Below are 17,288 nucleotides of genomic sequence, written 5' to 3'. Positions count from 1 at the left end.
CGCATTCACTGATTGCTCCGCAAGGGTAACTAGGACGAACGGATTGGTGCCGGAGCACCAGTATACCCAACAGCGATTATAGAGTTTCGGCCGTCGGAGTGCTCGAGTTGGCTTGCAAAGCTGCTCACGACAATCAGAAACCCGCATCAAGAACAGAGCAGCTTCGGTTCGGCGCTCATCAAGGCAACAATTAGTTTCAGTGAGTGGCAAAGTGTTTCTCCGGAACGTCGCATTAAATGTAATTCACTGAACAACATGTCACAAGCTGGATGGGAAGAAATTTTCCAACTGTGAAAGCTGTGGCGAGTGGCAAACCCAATAGCTAAACAGGAAGGTTTAACCGAACAAGATGGGAATATCGAGTGATAATAAAAACTCAACACCAAAGGTTCTTTTCAGAACCATCAACATGTTCATAAAGAGTAAACAGTAAACTAATCCATTTTTCAGGTAGATAGGAGAAGTAGGAGAAGAAAATAAAACAATATATTTAAAATACGTAGGAGAAGGAGAAGAAAATGAAACAATATATTTAAAATATATATTTAACAAAAGCTGTCCCCTTTGTATAGTCCTACGTCACTCCTGTTATGTCCCCGACATTACCCACCCGTCTTTTTTTGATGTGACACCGACTATTTCCATAATAGGTACACTTATTGCGATACTTCAGGAACACTGTTACCATAATGGGTACACGGAAGTGGCATTTTCAAACACGTTTTTAAACAATTTTGTCAATTGATCATCGAAATATCAGTGAGAATCTCCAAAAGCAGAGTTCAAACTGCTAGGAAAGGTATACTTTTGTATACTTTTGAACTAAAATCGAGTATTCATTCGTCAATTTCTGCAAGTTAGTGACATAATTGGTAAATTTACCCTAATTGCAGTTTTTTTAAATCTGGAAAAATCTGGGAAAAATGCGGAAAGTCTGTACTAGACAAAAGACGGTCTGGATATCCGGATATCTGAATATCTTGACTTGACATCATTTTCTCATCAAAATTCAATAAAATAAATAGATTAAATTATATAAATATTAATTTAATTGTCTTAAATTAATTAATTAATTAATCTCTTGAATTAAATGTATTCGAATTCCAACAAATTTCAGAACGCAAATGCCAAATGCACTTGCCAAATTTTTCATCTCATACGAGTTTATGTGCACTCTTCTATTTGTTGAGTTTTTGAAAAGTACAACAATGATACTTTCTACCAGAAATCAAGTTGGATCACGTAACACAACTTATATTGTATCTTGAAAGTAAAGATGAAAAATTCATAACAAACATAAAAATTTACACTTAAAATAATGACGTTCATAGTAGATTAAGCGGAATCTATTCTTACTCAAATTTAATTTCATCCTAGTTAGTAAATTACTTTTGTGTAAACATATTTGCTTCCATATTTTCAAACAGACGGTATTGTATCATTCAATTCGATTGACAATAATCGCTTCTATTACCGTACATTAAATGTATCACGCTCTGGGATCTGCTGGCAACAAGATCTATGTTGCGCGACGCCGAAAGCTCATGAAAATGCAGCGCTACCGCTACATACCATTAAAATTTATCGATTGATGATGCTTCGTCCGAGACTAGTTGCGCAGCTTTTATCGATCGTGAAAGTCGAGGGGCTTTATGAGTTACCCAAGTGACGAAATCGCTGTGTCTGAATTTCAAATATTATCGATGAGATAAAATGTGGTTTTAAGTAAAGGTCGTATATCTGCTCTCTTTGAACACTCGTGCCCAAATTTAATACAAACGCAAAAGAATTAATCAATTTTTTTTGTGTATTTCTTAATAGATTAGATCATTTCGACCACTGAGTGATGGTGAACTTAAGTCTAGTCTCGTTAGTCCATCGCGAGCTTCGAGCTTTGCAAACCAGCGATTTTCCATTGTCTTCGAGCTCCATCTTTCTTTTTAAAATCTGCGCCACGGACACATTGCCCTTATCATCCTGAGATACGAAGAGGGCTGAGAGTCCCTCATAGATTAGATGATCATCTAAAATAGAAGACATATTAGTACTTTGCAAATTAACACGCTATTTTAATCGATTTCAAAGCTCACCTAGAAACCAAATAAATTTAACATCGCCCGTTCCGTTGCGCACAATACAATTTAGAACTGCGTCGGTTCCCGCTATGAATGCGTCTTTAATCATTTCAGTATCACTGGAGGGAATCAGCTGTGGTTTGGGAAATTGCATCACTGTGGCTCCAACCGCAGTTTTATCATTCACCACATTTTTATCACTAGCTGCTGAACAGAATGAAATTCTTTGAAGTTAGATGAATGAATAATTGATACTCAAACTCACACTTTCTCAGCTTGATGGATAGCGAAACCTCCGAATACCCACGGGGATATGATCCATGTTCGGCTCGACATACCAACCGCTTGCGGTTGTCCTCAATGGCTATGGACTTACGGAAGAACTGTTGAACGATTACTTGACGCCCAACTTTTTCCGAAAATACAGCCCCCAAACCATCGGTGATTTGGGTGTCGTTCAAGTACCAGGAGAGCTTGGCCCCTGGCCAATCATTCCTGGAGATGCATCTCGCTATGAGTGGTTGACCATAGTTGAATGTTCCGTCGCTGTGATCTATGGCGCGGGAAATCTCAATTACCGGTGGTTCGGGAGATACTGCGGTTCAAAAATTATTTACATTTAGAGAGAATTTTGTAACATGATCACGAAGGGGATACCTTGAACCACAATATCGATCAATCCCTTGTGCCGCTGTCCCCGGATTGAAATCGTACACTCGAAGCTCCCATCGTTCTCCGGCTTGACGCTGGCTAATGTAACACCACATGAACCTTTTTTCCACCCGTCACCAAAAAAAGTAATACCTTCAACAGGCGCCGGAAGTCTCTCGCTGCTGGCAAATGGCGCCTTAACTCCAGGAACATTCACTCTGGAAGTTTCACAATGTTTCACATTTGGATATCACCGCTACGATTTGAGGAGACTCACATGCAGAAGTCGATTGGTTGTCTTTCGGGAGTTTTGCAAGATAAATTCACGTTTTGCTGACCAACGGAAACGATCAAACTCTTGGGTTCAGTTATCACTTCAACTGCTACGCAAGCTATCGAAAATACGCGGAGACATTGTGATTAACATCCCGGATACCATACATTGTAAAATTACCTACGATCAGCTGTAAGATGTTCAGCATTAATTTAATCATTTTCCGGACAGTGCTTGATTAACCTTCGTTTGAAACTAACATTACTCACTGTCCACTGAAATTGATTCCGATTCTTCTGCCTCAACAGGCAATGTTCGACCGATTGATGGACGGCGCCAACCAACTGACATTTAAATACCTTTCTGATTGCGATCTTGACTCGTAAAGAGTGGCATAAAAGCTTGCCCAAATTTAACCAACAAAACGAACGGAACTTATAATACCTTTCCACGAATGTCAAACATTTACAAAATTCCTCAGAAACAGAATCATTTATGAGATGATTCTCGATTGTAAACATTGCATTCGGAAATAGTTTACAAATCGCGTTCAGAACCGGTTCCACCTTCTTCCCACTGTCGATTCCTCTGAATTCATACGATGTACTTAAAAGTATCTTTGGCTCCATGGTTAAACAAATGATCGCCCAAATTAAAGCTCTTACTTTGGTAAACATTGATCAGCGGGTTGTTGATCGGAACGTTGCGGGTCAGAACAAAGCTTGGCATGCGTAATTGGGTTCTTCGGTAGAGTTTGAATAAATAACACAAACGGACACACTGCTTAAATTTGCAGTAATTGGCCACATTCTATATTTGTCATTATCTCAGCACCGTTTTCGTTATTATATGGTTTTTATTCATTCTGAAATGAAATAGAACTCACAAAAATGCTCTCACTTCGAATAATATTTATAGAAAAAAGAGTTGTGATACATCGGTTGGGATTTACAAGTCTTTCCGTGCTTCCCTCGTGGAGGAGATGGTCAACCATTGATTACGCGTAATCAATATTCAGCCTCTAGCCTAACCCATTCCGATCCGACCGGACTTGAACTTGAACCTGCAGAATAAAAGGAAAAGTTTTTGTTTATGTTTGCCTCATCACGCACTTTGGGTTTCTGTTTGTCGTGGGTATACTTTGCGTACTAAGCGCTTTTTATTGATTGATGGTAGTTACGATAACGTTCCTATTTCGGCGGTGGTCAAGAAGTTTACCTATGCTGTTGATGATTAAATTAACCAAACTGTATTCGCTGGGCTGTGTACATGATCAGACTAATTTTATTAATACAGATAATAGAACGCATACTGAACTCCATAATATTTTTAAACGGTTTTATTTAGCTTGCTCTGTAATCTGTTTGTATGTTTGTAACGTGTTTGTCTGTAGCGCTGACCCACATTAATATAAATTTGACCCCCTTTCTGTTGATCGATTGATCTAAAATTTGGAACACACCTTTATCTCTGTACTCATTATAAAACTGCGTATTTCATGATCTTGAAAATCTAAGATGGCGACCGCTACAAAATGGCGGATCACATATTTCCTCAAAACCTCATCAATATGGGTTTTCCAAAACCCCATCAAATGAATCAAATGAAAGGGCTTGTCTAGTAGAACACGATTATTTATGAAAAATGTAAATCCAAGATGGCTGCCTCTACAAAATGGCTACAAATTTGGAAAAAATCCAAATCCAAGATGGCCGCAATCACAAAATAGCAAATTACTTTATTAAACGGTTTTATTTAGCTTGAACTGTTCGTATGTATGTTTGTATGTCTGTAGAGTATGAGTGTAGAGAAACTGACCAAATTTATGAAATACCTTTATCTCTGCTGTCATTTTAAAACTGCTTATCTTGAAAAATCCAATTTGGCCGCCGCTACAAATCATCTAAAAAAAAGTTGATTGAGATATGTGCATCAAACGAACGAACTTGACTTGGAGAACACATTATATATTTCCTGCAATCCACTCAACATCGGTATCAAATGAAATTTTTTGACTGATAGAATAGAGTACAATGGTTTTATTGTAGAGAAATATCCTAGTGAAACAGATAATGTACTAAAAACTAGAAAATAAAATAATTTAAAAAAAAACAACTTTTTAAGTTAAACGGTTTAATTGTGATTAAACATAACAATTTACTAAAGGCTAGAACATAATTAGGCAAGTAGCAGTTAACAGTTATCACACCTCTCCTTCATTAGTCTAGGGCAGGGGTTTTCAAATGGTGCTCCGCCGGAAATTTGTGCTCCGCTAAGTTATAGCAAATGCTCCACTTGAAAACCCACCTTGGAATAAAACAATCTTTAATTCGATTTCACAGCGCATACAGTGCTTTATTTTGTTTACTTCGGGTAAAATGCCGTGTAACTGCGGCACGCAACCGAAATATAGTTGTTCCCAGTTAGGTAATGTCAATGCAAGTAGGATTTATTTGTTGATGGAAAAATGTAGGTGCTCCATCTATTTTTTTTTGCTATAAAAAGTGCTCTGCCATAAAAAAAATCTGAAAACCCCTGGTCTAGGGCATTGATAAGACCAAAATAAAATCGTGGGGCACGTTGGATTTCCATTATCCACAATTAGCGACTTCATCATATGTCCCACGATTTTATTTTAGTTTAATGCCCTAGACTAATGAAGGAGAGGTGTGATAACTGCTATCTGCTACTTGCCTAGTTATTTTCTTGCTTTTAGTACATTATTATGTTTAATCACAATTAAACCGCTTAACCTCAAAAGTTTTTTTTTTCACTTATTTTATTATGTTTGATTACGTCAGTTTTCTTTGATTTTCAACTGTTTTGGAAGGCCTCAAAATAAAGCGCGAAAATTTACATTCAGAAAGTGATACTAAATAATATATTAGATTGGGGAAAAAGGAAATTCAAAACTTTATTCAATATGCTTCGGATTGTCTGATTTGGGTCAAACATGCACCGTTGTGTAAAATGTAAAATTTGTTGCCACGTTAAATCATGCATCTCTCATAGAAGTTTTGGCGAAAAAAAATGCTAATCGCTTAGTGCCAGGTCCGAGCTATATGATGGAAGTGAAACATCCCAATCAAGCTTTCTGGCGAGTCACTACAGACGTGGGTGGCTTTGTTTTGTCCTGAAGGAGCACAACACATCTCCTGTTGGCCGATTCTGGCCAACCGCTGGCTTCAAACGGTCCAGTTGTTGACAGTAGAAATCTGAATTTAGTGTATTGCATTAAAAAAAAATAATTAAAAAAAAATTTAGCTGTTACAGTATCGGTACCAAAAACACCATTCATAATTTCAGCATTTCAAGCTTGCATTTTAGCCTTTGTAAAAGAAAAGGTGTAGAATATACCGAATTTTGTTGACTTCCATTATTAACACCTTGTAACTCACTGATTGGTACAAACAAAAAACAGCAAGAGATTTTTTTGGTGTAGGATTACGTCTTTCGGGAACATATTGGGGTACAAATTGAAAATCGAAAATCGAGCACATCGTGAAAATTGTCCGATTTCAAACGCTCATTGCTCAGTCATTTCATGATAGATTGATGAAATTTTTGTGTCAATCGATTTCGGCACGCTATAAGAATTTTTTATATTGAAGAAAATAATATATGTCATGAAACTAACTATCGAACAATTGAAAAATCTCAACCCCTATCCTAACGGAAATACCCACTTTTGATTGGTCGAAATTGACGACACAAGCGGCGGGTCCCTAACAGAGACATCTTAACCAAGCTGCCTAGGGGAAATCGGTTTTGCAAATACACGAAAATAGGGGGAGCTTTCGCTCCCGCCGAAATGTGTTCTCTAACAGAGACATCAAAACCAAGCAGCCTGGGGAAATCGACATTGCAAATTTTCATATTGTCGTTCGGCTTAAGCTGTCTGTTTTGTTGTGTTCATTTTCACCCAAGGAAAGCTCATATGGCGAGAAAAATTGGAAAGTAAAGAAATATTCGAAAAAATGATTTCCAATATGCCCTACATATAGTATTAGGTGTTGTTAGTCCAATTAAAATTCGAATTGGGTTGAATAAACACTCAGAAAGTAAAAACTATAAAACAAAAATTGCCTTTTCCACTTCAAATATGTTTTCTGTATATTAAAGTAACATGTTTGTACTGATGAGAAAAATTTATAATTGTGTGCGGTATTGATAATTATCTTATATAAATTTGGTGCGTTTTTTTCTTTATTTCATCCATACATAACACAGAAGGCATCTCGTCTAGGGGCGGTTTTCATAATATATTATTCCACTTCGGCATCTTCTATCTGATATGCACCACCCAACGACTGTTTACTATCTTTCTGTCATCATCACTCGGTAAACACTGGTGGAGTGAACAAACAATACCCAACAACCAAACAAAACGGCCCTTATCAAAGAGTTTAACGATGTAATTCTTCAAAGATATCCTGGATTTCCTGGAAGTTTCTGCACCTGGATTTTCGAAGCACGATGTAATTTTTTCATCAATAAACATTTCTCGTGAAACTTTAATGAAATCTACATTTTTCCGTGATTATGGACGTATTAATTTCGACTCCTTGCAAAATGCCATGAATTCTCTTGATTGGAGCTCACTATACAGCATGAACGATTCAGATCTAGCAACTGACTTTTTAAACTCACGCCTATTAGACCTTTTTGATAGGTTCGTCCCTATACGTGTTTTAAGACAAAGGCGTACGACTTTTCACATGAATGATGAAATACTTAATACAATGATTTCCAGGAATATAGCATACAGACAATGGTTAATTACTAGAAATGCTTCTGATCACTCTCACTACAAAAGACTTCGCAATCGTGTTACCCATCTGATCAATCAAGCCAAGTCGGACTATCTCTCTTCGGTATTTAGAACTACTGATTCTAGCAAAGCGCTTTGGAAAAAATTGAAACAGATAAATGTTTCCAACTCTTCCATCAATTGTGAACAACTCTCCAGCACATGTGAGGAAATCAATGAACATTTTAGTGAAAATTTTACGCGTGATGATGAGCTCTTACCAATTTTTCCGACTAATGACAATGGGTTGAAATTCAACATGTGTAATGAGTTAGATGTATCTTCTGCAATTTTTTCCATATCTTCTAATGCTGTTGGGCTAGATGGGTTACCTTTGAAGTTTGTAAAGTTAATCTTGCCATATGTCATTTCTCCTATTACTTACGTCTTCAACCTGGTCATTTCAACCTCTAAATACCCTCGTATATGGAAATCTTCTAAAGTTATTCCAATTCGTAAACGACCCAGAGGTTCTGATCTAAATAACCTTCGTCCGATAAGCATTCTTTGCTCCCTATCGAAAGCATTTGAAAAAATTGTTAAAAACCAAATTCAATCATTCATTAATAGCTTTGATTTGATCAGTCCTTACCAATCGGGTTTCCGTTCAAATCATAGCACTACTACAGCACTTCTAAAGGTTTATGATGACATTCATCGAACCATTGATAAGAAAGGTACAGCATTTCTGATACTGATCGATTTTTCCAAAGCATTCGACAGGGTTTCTCACGTAAAACTTCTGAAAAAATTATCCAGTCAATTTGGATTCTCTAGTGCTGCCGTGACTCTCATTGAATCATACCTGTCTCGAAGGACTCAAGTCGTAGAAAGTGACGGTAAGCTCTCAAGTCAAACCAACATTTTATCAGGTGTTCCCCAAGGATCGGTCCTGGGACCATTATTATTTTCATTATTCATTAATGACTTACCGGCCGTGCTTAGAGTGTGCATGATACACATGTTTGCTGATGACGTACAGCTATACTTCTCCGCTCTCAGTTCATCTGTAGTTGAGATGTCTCAACTTATTAATGCTGACCTAAAACAAGTCTTCATTTGGTCAAAGTGTAATCTTCTCCCCATTAACACGTCTAAAACTAAAGTAATGTTTATAACTCGTCAGCCGAGGCCTTCAAGTTTACCAAATATTACTCTGGGAAATGATATTTTAGATTACGTTGATTATGCTACCAATCTTGGAGTAATATTTCAAAATAATTTAGAATGGGATAAACAAATTAATTACCAATGTTCGAAAATATACGCTAGTTTACGCCATTTAAGGCTCACGGCTGGGATGTTGAAAATTCCAGTAAAAATAATGCTTTTTAAATCGCTGCTCCTCCCCCATATTACATACGGCATGGAATTGACTTCGAATGTATCAATAACAACATTAGACAGACTGAGGGTGGCTGTGAACTGCTGTGTCCGATGGGTATTTAATTTATCTAGGTTCTCAAGAATCACTTCATTTCAAAGCAAACTTCTTAGCTGCCCTTTTAATGATTTTATTAAACTCCGTTATTATTTGACAACCTATAATATCATTCTCAAAGGGCCTCGGTATCTATTGGAAAAGTTTGAGCCTTTTAGAAATACAAGAACCAGAAATTTTAGTCTGCCACATTTCAGCACATCTAATTATCGCAATGCCTTCATTGTACGAGCAACTATTTTGTGGAACCAACTTCCCGTCGCTATTAAAAATATTCAGTCTCGAAGAAGGTTCCATCTTGAGTGTCTTGGTTGGTTAAATGGAAGAAATTAGTTGTCTTGAAATTATGTATACCTTAGTAATAGAATTGATAGTATAAGTTAGTTTCTTTTTCGCACAAACATGCAACTTATTGTAGAAATTGAAAAGGAGTAGTCCTTAATCTACAAGTATTGTCCAATGAAATAAATAAATAAATAAATAAAATCGACAGATAGCTTAATGGAATCCTACGTCAACTATGCGGTCTTGTCTCGGACACAACCCTCTTGTGACTTTTTTAATCCGAATGGATTTTATAGTCTGAACGTTGTTATTGTAAGTATTATTAGAATTTAAATTAACAAAAACTCTTCTTATCAACATAGGTTTGTGACGATCAGCAGAGGATTCGTTTCGTCGATCCCACCTCCCCTCCCATATAGAGCTTACCTGCTAGAGCACACTTTGAGCAGCTTCATCAAAATGGTGAGGTAATCTTCTTCTGTATAGCAGTTCAGCAGAAAAGTTTATAAGGTAACACAGTAAAACTATTGTTTTTGCAAACTTTATTATTGAACATAATTGTCTTCGAGGGCGATACAGCGATTATAGCGATCTTCCAACTTTTCGATACCATTTTTATAGTACTCTTTCGGTTTTTCCTCGAAATAAGCGTCAGCTTCGGTAATCTTTTTATTATCGGTCTTAAACTTCTTGCCAGCGAGCATTCTCTTCAGGTCTGCGAACAGAAAATAGTCGCTGGGGGCCAGATCTGGAGAATACGGTGGATGTGGAAGCAATTCGAAGCCCAATTCATGCAATTTTGCCATCGTTTTCGTTGATTTGTGGTTTTTCCCTTTTTTTTCACAATAACAAAAGTTGCTTCAATCTCAATGCTATAACTCACGAGCCAATCGATCGATTGCTGTCGAATTTTTACACATATCCATTGAAAGATGGTGCTTTGTAATAGTCAAGTAGATTTTTTCAAGAGGCGCCATCTAGACGTCAACCTTATGAACTCTTTAGCCGAACTGTTAATGTTCCTTGCCTGCATCTTAAGATGCTCCCGAAGGCGAACCCGATTGTGCTCCATGAGATGAGGTTACACAATTCCTTCCACGGTTGCAAGAAACCCAAGAATCTCCTCGGGAGAAACCTTTGGCTATTCCAGGATCTTGCCCCAAAGAAACACCATCCGCTCAAACTGCTTTTTAGTGGTAGTTTTGTTTATGGTTTTTCCCTATTGAATGTAAAAATTAATTTTAAACAAAAACATGATGAAAATTTACTTACATTTTGGCAATTCATAACTGATTCGCTGCGATTTTTTTTTTAAGTTGACCTGTATGCAAAATGAGTTTAGATTGTGCAACATTGCGAAACAAGACAATTGTAATTGTTTATAGTATGTTCATCAAAATAAACTATATAAATTCAATCTACCTGTTACCTGTAATACACTGTATGCCGTTATTTGGGAAAAATCGGGGTGGTCCTAAACCGACCTCCAGTTTTTACATCGTGATTGTTTAATACGTTCACTCTGGCACTTGCCATCAATGGCTAACACAATCCTGATTCATCGAGTGGCGCTCACTACAGAGGGAACGCATTTGATTTTGCTATCAAAAACTCTTGATAGACTCTTTGTATGTATCCGCGCACATACCGGTGCAAGGCCGTTTATGTTTGCGTGTTGAAGATGACTTTGACTTCGACGTTGACGTTGGCTTTGATCGTTGATCGTTGATGTTTGCGTGTGCATTTGTGTGTGCACTTTCTCCACACGCGTCGCTCTAAAGCTAAGTTCTTACCACTCAAATATTATCTCCCTCTCGCTTGAATCCTATCTGCTCACTATCAAATTTTATTCTCTTTTTTCATTCTTCTTCGCGTACCCATGGATATATGCCAACCCTATCATTCACGATCGTGTTGTGAAATTTCAAGCCATTTCCGGTCTTTCAGATCCGTTTTTAACGAACCGAAAGTCACCATTCTTGATTTTAAAAATGGCATCGGAATACGATATTCTACTTTCGTTCGTAAGACACCTGCAATCAATACCGAAATCGTATAGGGTTTCCGTATTTTTTGTCATTTAATACTATCACCAGAAAACCGGAAGTTGAAACAAGAATCAATTTTATATTGTGGAATCTACGTTCATCTATTATTGACAAAACATAGAAGAAAGTTCATTTGTAGGGGTCTTGAAACGGTTTCGGTGACAGTAAAAAGTCAGGTGTTGTTTTGTCACAAAAGTACAAGCCAATCTATCTATAAAATATTCTCCAACTGATGATTCTTGTAGTAAATGTTCTCAATTCCACTAGAAAATCGTTTAATTTTGTGTTTCATACATGAAAACGCAAAAAAAAGTTTGTATTGAGTCAAAATATTACCACGTTACGCTGGAATGGATCGTATACTTTGCGTGACGTGACAACAACTTTTTGAGACGGTTGATACTCCTCTATTTGTGGACCGATCTTAACCAAATTTTGTGGGTTGTTGACTCTCATTGTTGGCTGAGAGAAACCCAAGTATAAAAAGGTTTGAACTTAGGTTCAGCTGATAAATTTAAAAAATGCTCTATTGTTGGGTCGTGACAACGCTTCAAAATACCTGTTTTTCTAATGTGTGTTTCTCATAAATTACAAAATGAAACCTAGATCTACCCACGACCCTTCAAACAAGTATTTAATTATCCATTCAATGGTATATAGACATTGAGTTTTGGTTAAGCAAGTGCAGAGAGGTCTCAAGAAACATAAAAATACTGAAAACCTAAAATATTTTAAATATAATTATGTAGTTTTTTAAACTCGCCTCTCTCGAAGGTTGGCGCATAAAAATCAGATTCGTTTCAAGGAATTTGTGATATAACTAGTGCTTATTCAAACTAGGTTTTCAATTTTCTCCTAAAACTAAACTTGAAATTTGGTTCTTTGATGCATAACCTCATAGAATGGGTCTTATCACTCGGCATCAGAAACCAACACGAACAAGTGTGAAATTATCACAACCAAATCACACAAACAATTCTCCTTTGGTCAGCTTATGAAATTTACTTTCACTTTTTCCAGCGACAAAAAGTACACTGAAGTCCTGCTCGCTTCACACTAGTTTTACTTAATAAATGCGGTTTCAATAAATAATCAACTAAACCTAATGTTTCGACGCGTAGCTAGAATTCTATAAAAAAATGAAAAAAATAAAAAAAAATAAGTAAAAGTACAATGATGAAGAACGATGATTTACAAGCGACCAAAACATCTTCAAATTACGAGCCTCAATTGGCTGTGCCATAGCCATAGGAGCCTCACAACTTGGAGACGCCCTGATTCCGCTCGCCACTTTGCGGTTAGTACTGAATGGTAATACTATGTTCGTATTCTCTGAGTGTAAGTAAGGATTCATTTAGTTTAGGAATCTCGATTCCTTATTTTTTTTTTGTTTGTTTTTCGTTGAGGAATTCACAACAGACATGTCACTATCACAGAGCAGAAGAACGTCCATATGCTGATGAGCCAGAAGACGGTCCCACTTCCGGTGGATTTCGTCTCGTTTTCATCGTTCGCCGTAGCGGTCTCCTCTTCGGCAGGGTACTTGCTCGCTTTGATGACGTAGGTTTGCGTACCCAACTCGTTGGTAGCGGCCAGCTCGATGATCGATGTTTGCTCCGTCGGCTCGTTGATTTTCAGCAGGATCAAATAGTTGCCGTTATCCTTTGGGGAAAAAAAAAATCTGGTGTCAGAGAGCATTTGCTTCGATGCCAATATAATGGGTAGTTACCATATCTTTAGGAATGTACGCCTGATAAGGTCCTGATGAAGTGCCCTCATCGATCCTGATACCATTCACTTTCCAGCTGGTAGTTGGCCGAGGGTTTGCCCTCACTGTGACGTTGATCACCGCATGGGTACCTTCACCAATGTATATATTAGGGATCGGCTTAGGTGGAACTGAGAATAGAAATAAATAGATAAAGTTTGGCGACGACGCGCGCATTGGAAACACTTACACAGAATGTTCAACGGGAGGAAGGCCCGATAGAATCCTCTACTAATCGCAAAATGGTCCGCTCGGCAGATTATCCTCTTTCCATTATCTTCAGGCGTAACGAAATATCTCAGTTTCTGTTCCACCGTTGTTAATTTCTTCCCCTTCTTGTCAACGGTGACCCTGGTTTCGATAGGACCTAGCAAGCTACTGTCCAGAGGATCATCGTTCAAGTACCAACTCAAATTCGCTTGTGGCACTGCGTCCTGGGAGATGCATTTCGCTGAAATGGTTTGATTCGGTGCAATACCCCCCAGCGAGAGGATCGTTTCACGGCCGATCTCGATCTCCGTTGGTTCCGGAGTAACCGCTATAACCACCTCTATGCTCTCCTGGAAAACCTCTCCGCCGATGGTGAGGTTACACTGGAACTTGCCCTCGTTGGCCGCTTTGAGGGTCGCTATCGTGATACCACATTCCCCATGTGGTAAACTCGACCCGTAGTAGCTTACTCCCTCCGGTAACTCACGAATGTCGTAGGTCCCCATGTAGCCGGCGATTTTTACGCTGCAAGAAAAATAACAATACGCTAGGATTATTGGGGACTTTGAGACAGTCACTTCACAATTACTCACCTGCATGCTTCGACGGGTTTACTGCTTCGACATAAAAGGTTGACGTTCTTCGTGAGGCTCCTCACATAGGCCTTCGATGGGATTGTCTCGATTGGCTGGGATTGTGATTGTACGAGCGAGCTGCGAGCTGCAAGGAAGAAAGTAACACATAGGAAACAATGAACTTGTTGTGCGTTCAGTTGAGAGCTATTGAAATGAGGTTACGATCAGCACTTGTGCAAATAAATGCACAGACGAGAGGTCGAGGGGTGAGATCAATCATCAATGCACCCCGAACTGATCGAATATGGATAAGTTTGCCGATGATCTCAGCTGTCATGTTTCGAAACGTACGACACGATGGAATGTCTCAGGTGTAATTCTTTTGTTCTCGTGTTCGAGTTCATTAGGATCGGATGGAATTAATTTGTCATGTGTTTTGGAATCGTGCAGGAGTGGGACCCGTAAGCTCTGAAATGTGTTAATAATTGTAGGCGGACAAGCGGCATGCCTAACCATGAGGTAATAGTCGATCTGTCAGCAAGATTCTTTGTACATTTTTAATAGACTTTCATGAACATATTTATCGCTGAATGAAAATGTCAAACAGTAAAACTCAACATTGAGTGATTGAATGCTAGAGAGAGGTCTAACGCAATGAGTTCGCCGAAAGGTTGACTGATTTATTTTGCATTTTTTGCTGTTTGAGCATTTCACCTTGCACGGCCGACATGCGTTTATCTTTTAATGAAACGGCTTGCGCTATTAATTTACCTATATGTTTCGACGTAGAACTACGTCTTACATTAAGGGTGCCAAAATAGAAAACAGGTCACGTTTTTATGAAATAAAGTTACCGTTAATAACTATTTTTGCTTTGAACGGATTTTCACGATTTACATACCAATCGAATCGGAAATTTCTAAGATTTGTTTGATATGCTATACATTACTATCCCATAGTCTGTATATGGTATAAATTGATGAAAATTGGAAGCAATCTCATTTCCCCATACATTTGTTCTGTCCACTTGTGTGATTTCCCGAACAGAGCTGTCAATAACGAGCAAAGAAGGGGAAATCGTAAGATTTAAAGTCTCCGTGAACAAAGGAAAAGAAGAAGAACGAAGGGGAATATTTGCCTACAGTATCAACGGTGGATCTCGCTGAGGCAAACGTTCATTCTTCGTAAGGACACCGACTGGACAACACCGTTGCTGGGCGAGCTGGACGGCGAGGGATCAAGTGCCTTTCTTAAAGCAGGGTATTAGTAATGAATCTCTGCTGAGGCAAATATTCAGCAATGCTACTCTTTTCGAAGTTGTTCAGATTAACAGAAAGAGATTATTTCGTTTATTTAGTCACCATGAAAGTAGATGTCGTTCTGGAATTTTGTATGTGATTTGGTTTCGCTCGCCAGTAGCAAAACTTTCTGCATTAAGTATGACAGCTGCGCTTATCTTGAGCATGAGAAAGTAATACAACTTTTTTCGAGGCCAGTCAATATTAACAGGAGCGTTTTTTGAGAATAGCACAAAATGATAAGAAGTGTTTATATTTCTAGTAGCTTTGAGCCAGCAATGTATGGCTCTGTATGCATGCTATAACAGACGCTTGTTTGGCGCCTGATTTACGTTGTACTAACGATTCCTAGAGGTGCGATTCCACTGAGGCAATACTAAATAACAGGTAGCATGATATTTGATACTTGCGAATATTGTCCTTGTAGTTGTTTCCATGCGGTGCCAAAGATATATGGATATAGTTAGGAGTATGGAATAATGGTGCTGGTACAACACGTATATAATCGACTGTAACTGAGTTTATGTCAATTGCGGAAAAGGCCACCGGAATAGCGTTCGAGGTAAATTTTCAATGCATTGACATGAAACAAATTAGGACTAGGGCACTGTTCTGCGAGGGCGAGAATGAATCATTATTTAATTATCAACAACTGATTCTACAATTTAAAATACCATTTCAGGGCGATCAAACCATTTTAGTAAACAGTTATTTCTAAAATTTCACAGCATCATAAAATAATATCCGAAGTTATAAACAAGCGACTTGAATAAAATAACACCGTAGCTCTACGTCAACAATGCGGTCGTGTCTTGAACACAACCTCTTATATTTTTTTTTAATTCTTTATTTTTGAGACTTTAAGCCTCCTGGGCCGGTTCGTCTCAGTAAATTATCGATAGATATTTTATGTGTTTATATATTTTATGTATTTATGTATGATAGAAGCTGTTACTTTCTAATATACTAGCTGACCCGGCAAACTTTGTCCCGCTTAAAATTTGTTTTTTTGTTATCAATACCTTCAAACATTCACGTTTTCTTACTATGAGCAAGTTCGTGGGTCCAATCGCAGAACTGTTCATTGATTGATCTTCTAATCGACCCCGTTGAATTCACCTTTTACTATAAAATTCCTAGTATTTCTAACAAAACTCATCATTATAATATCAGATTATTTTCAGACACAATTCTCGTTCAAGATTTTTCAACCACTTGCAAATAACATATTCTCCGTTACATGGAATAAATGTTTTGTACAGAAAATATGACAGAATAAAGACAGTCCTAAATCGGACAATTTCTTCCTCGAGTTCTGTTCTTATCAATACAATCGGTGATACTTTTTTATTGGTATAGATAGAAGAAGATATAGGAGTGCGTTTCATCACATTAAAATCCATTTCCAGTTTCGAACAAAGATCAATTTCGCTAGCGCAAACATCAAATGGACTAACAGCACAAGTCACTATGTAATTGTAGAACATATGGGAACTTAATTTTCCGAATTTTCCCTTTTTTATTCAGATTTTTCCGAAAATTTTCAATTGTCATGTTTTGTCTCCACATGCCAAATTTGGTTCAGTTTACTTGATTAGTTCTTGAATTATGCAGAAATGTATGCTTCATTTGTATGGCTGTCCCCCCCCCTCAAAGAGAGGGAAGGAGTGTCTATTCACCATGGAACGTTTCGTGTCTCCTAAAACATTCACATGACAAATTTGGCTCCATTTACTTGATTAGTTTTCGATATATGCAGAAATTTGTGTTTCATTTGTATGGCAGCGCCTCCTTAGAGAGGGGGTGGAGAGTCTAACCACCATAGAATCATTTATTGCACCCTAAAACCTCCA

The 17,288-nt window shown here is 37.8% G+C and overlaps 3 protein-coding genes across 9 annotated transcripts in view; 1 reads left to right on the top strand and 2 right to left on the bottom strand.

Moving 5' to 3' along the window:
• Positions 1 to 17,288, top strand: part of LOC129764786 (uncharacterized) — a 1,146,248-nt gene that overhangs the window by 778,115 nt on the left and 350,845 nt on the right. The gene's annotated exons all lie outside the window — the stretch shown is intronic.
• Positions 1,790 to 3,315, bottom strand: LOC129764791 (fasciclin-3-like). Of its 2 annotated transcripts, none has more exons than XM_055764279.1 (6): positions 3,181 to 3,315; positions 3,004 to 3,118; positions 2,733 to 2,944; positions 2,341 to 2,670; positions 2,091 to 2,282; positions 1,790 to 2,024 (listed from the first exon to the last, which is right to left on the bottom strand). In XM_055764279.1, the coding sequence occupies exons 1-6, from the start codon at positions 3,218 to 3,220 to the stop codon at positions 1,828 to 1,830; spliced, it is 1,086 nt and encodes a 361-aa protein (XP_055620254.1). In that variant the 5' UTR covers positions 3,221 to 3,315; the 3' UTR covers positions 1,790 to 1,827. The 2 variants fall into 2 exon arrangements, with proteins under 2 accessions (XP_055620254.1, XP_055620256.1); XM_055764281.1 differs by having other exon boundaries at positions 2,091 to 2,279.
• LOC129764789 (fasciclin-3-like) overlaps positions 12,561 to 17,288 on the bottom strand; it is a 64,987-nt gene continuing 60,259 nt past the window's right edge. For 4 of the 5 annotated variants that reach the window (XM_055764276.1, XM_055764275.1, XM_055764278.1 and 1 more), the window contains 4 exons: positions 14,156 to 14,282; positions 13,543 to 14,087; positions 13,314 to 13,483; positions 12,561 to 13,246 (listed from right to left, as the gene is read on the bottom strand). In XM_055764276.1, coding sequence (XP_055620251.1) covers positions 12,995 to 13,246; positions 13,314 to 13,483; positions 13,543 to 14,087; positions 14,156 to 14,282 — 1,094 coding nt within the window. In that variant the 3' untranslated portion in view covers positions 12,561 to 12,994. The remainder of the gene's footprint in view (positions 13,247 to 13,313; positions 13,484 to 13,542; positions 14,088 to 14,155; positions 14,283 to 17,288) is intronic. The other variant, XM_055764277.1, reaches the window with a different exon arrangement.

The sequence above is a fragment of the Toxorhynchites rutilus genome, chromosome 2 (genome assembly GCF_029784135.1).
Source record: "Toxorhynchites rutilus septentrionalis strain SRP chromosome 2, ASM2978413v1, whole genome shotgun sequence".
Lineage (NCBI taxonomy): Eukaryota > Metazoa > Arthropoda > Insecta > Diptera > Culicidae > Toxorhynchites > Toxorhynchites rutilus.
Note: the sequence above shows the minus strand (reverse complement) of the source record. Positions and strands in the feature narration are given on the sequence as shown.

Coding starts and splice junctions, on each gene's coding strand:
- LOC129764791 (XM_055764279.1), bottom strand. CDS start 3,220: ATGATTAAATTAATGCTGAACATCTTACAGCTGATCGTAG. Junction 2,945..3,003: donor CAACCAATCGACTTCTGCAT/GTGAGTCTCCTC, acceptor TGAAACTTCCAG/AGTGAATGTTCCTGGAGTTA. Junction 2,025..2,090: donor TAAATTTATTTGGTTTCTAG/GTGAGCTTTGAA, acceptor CTTCTATTTTAG/ATGATCATCTAATCTATGAG.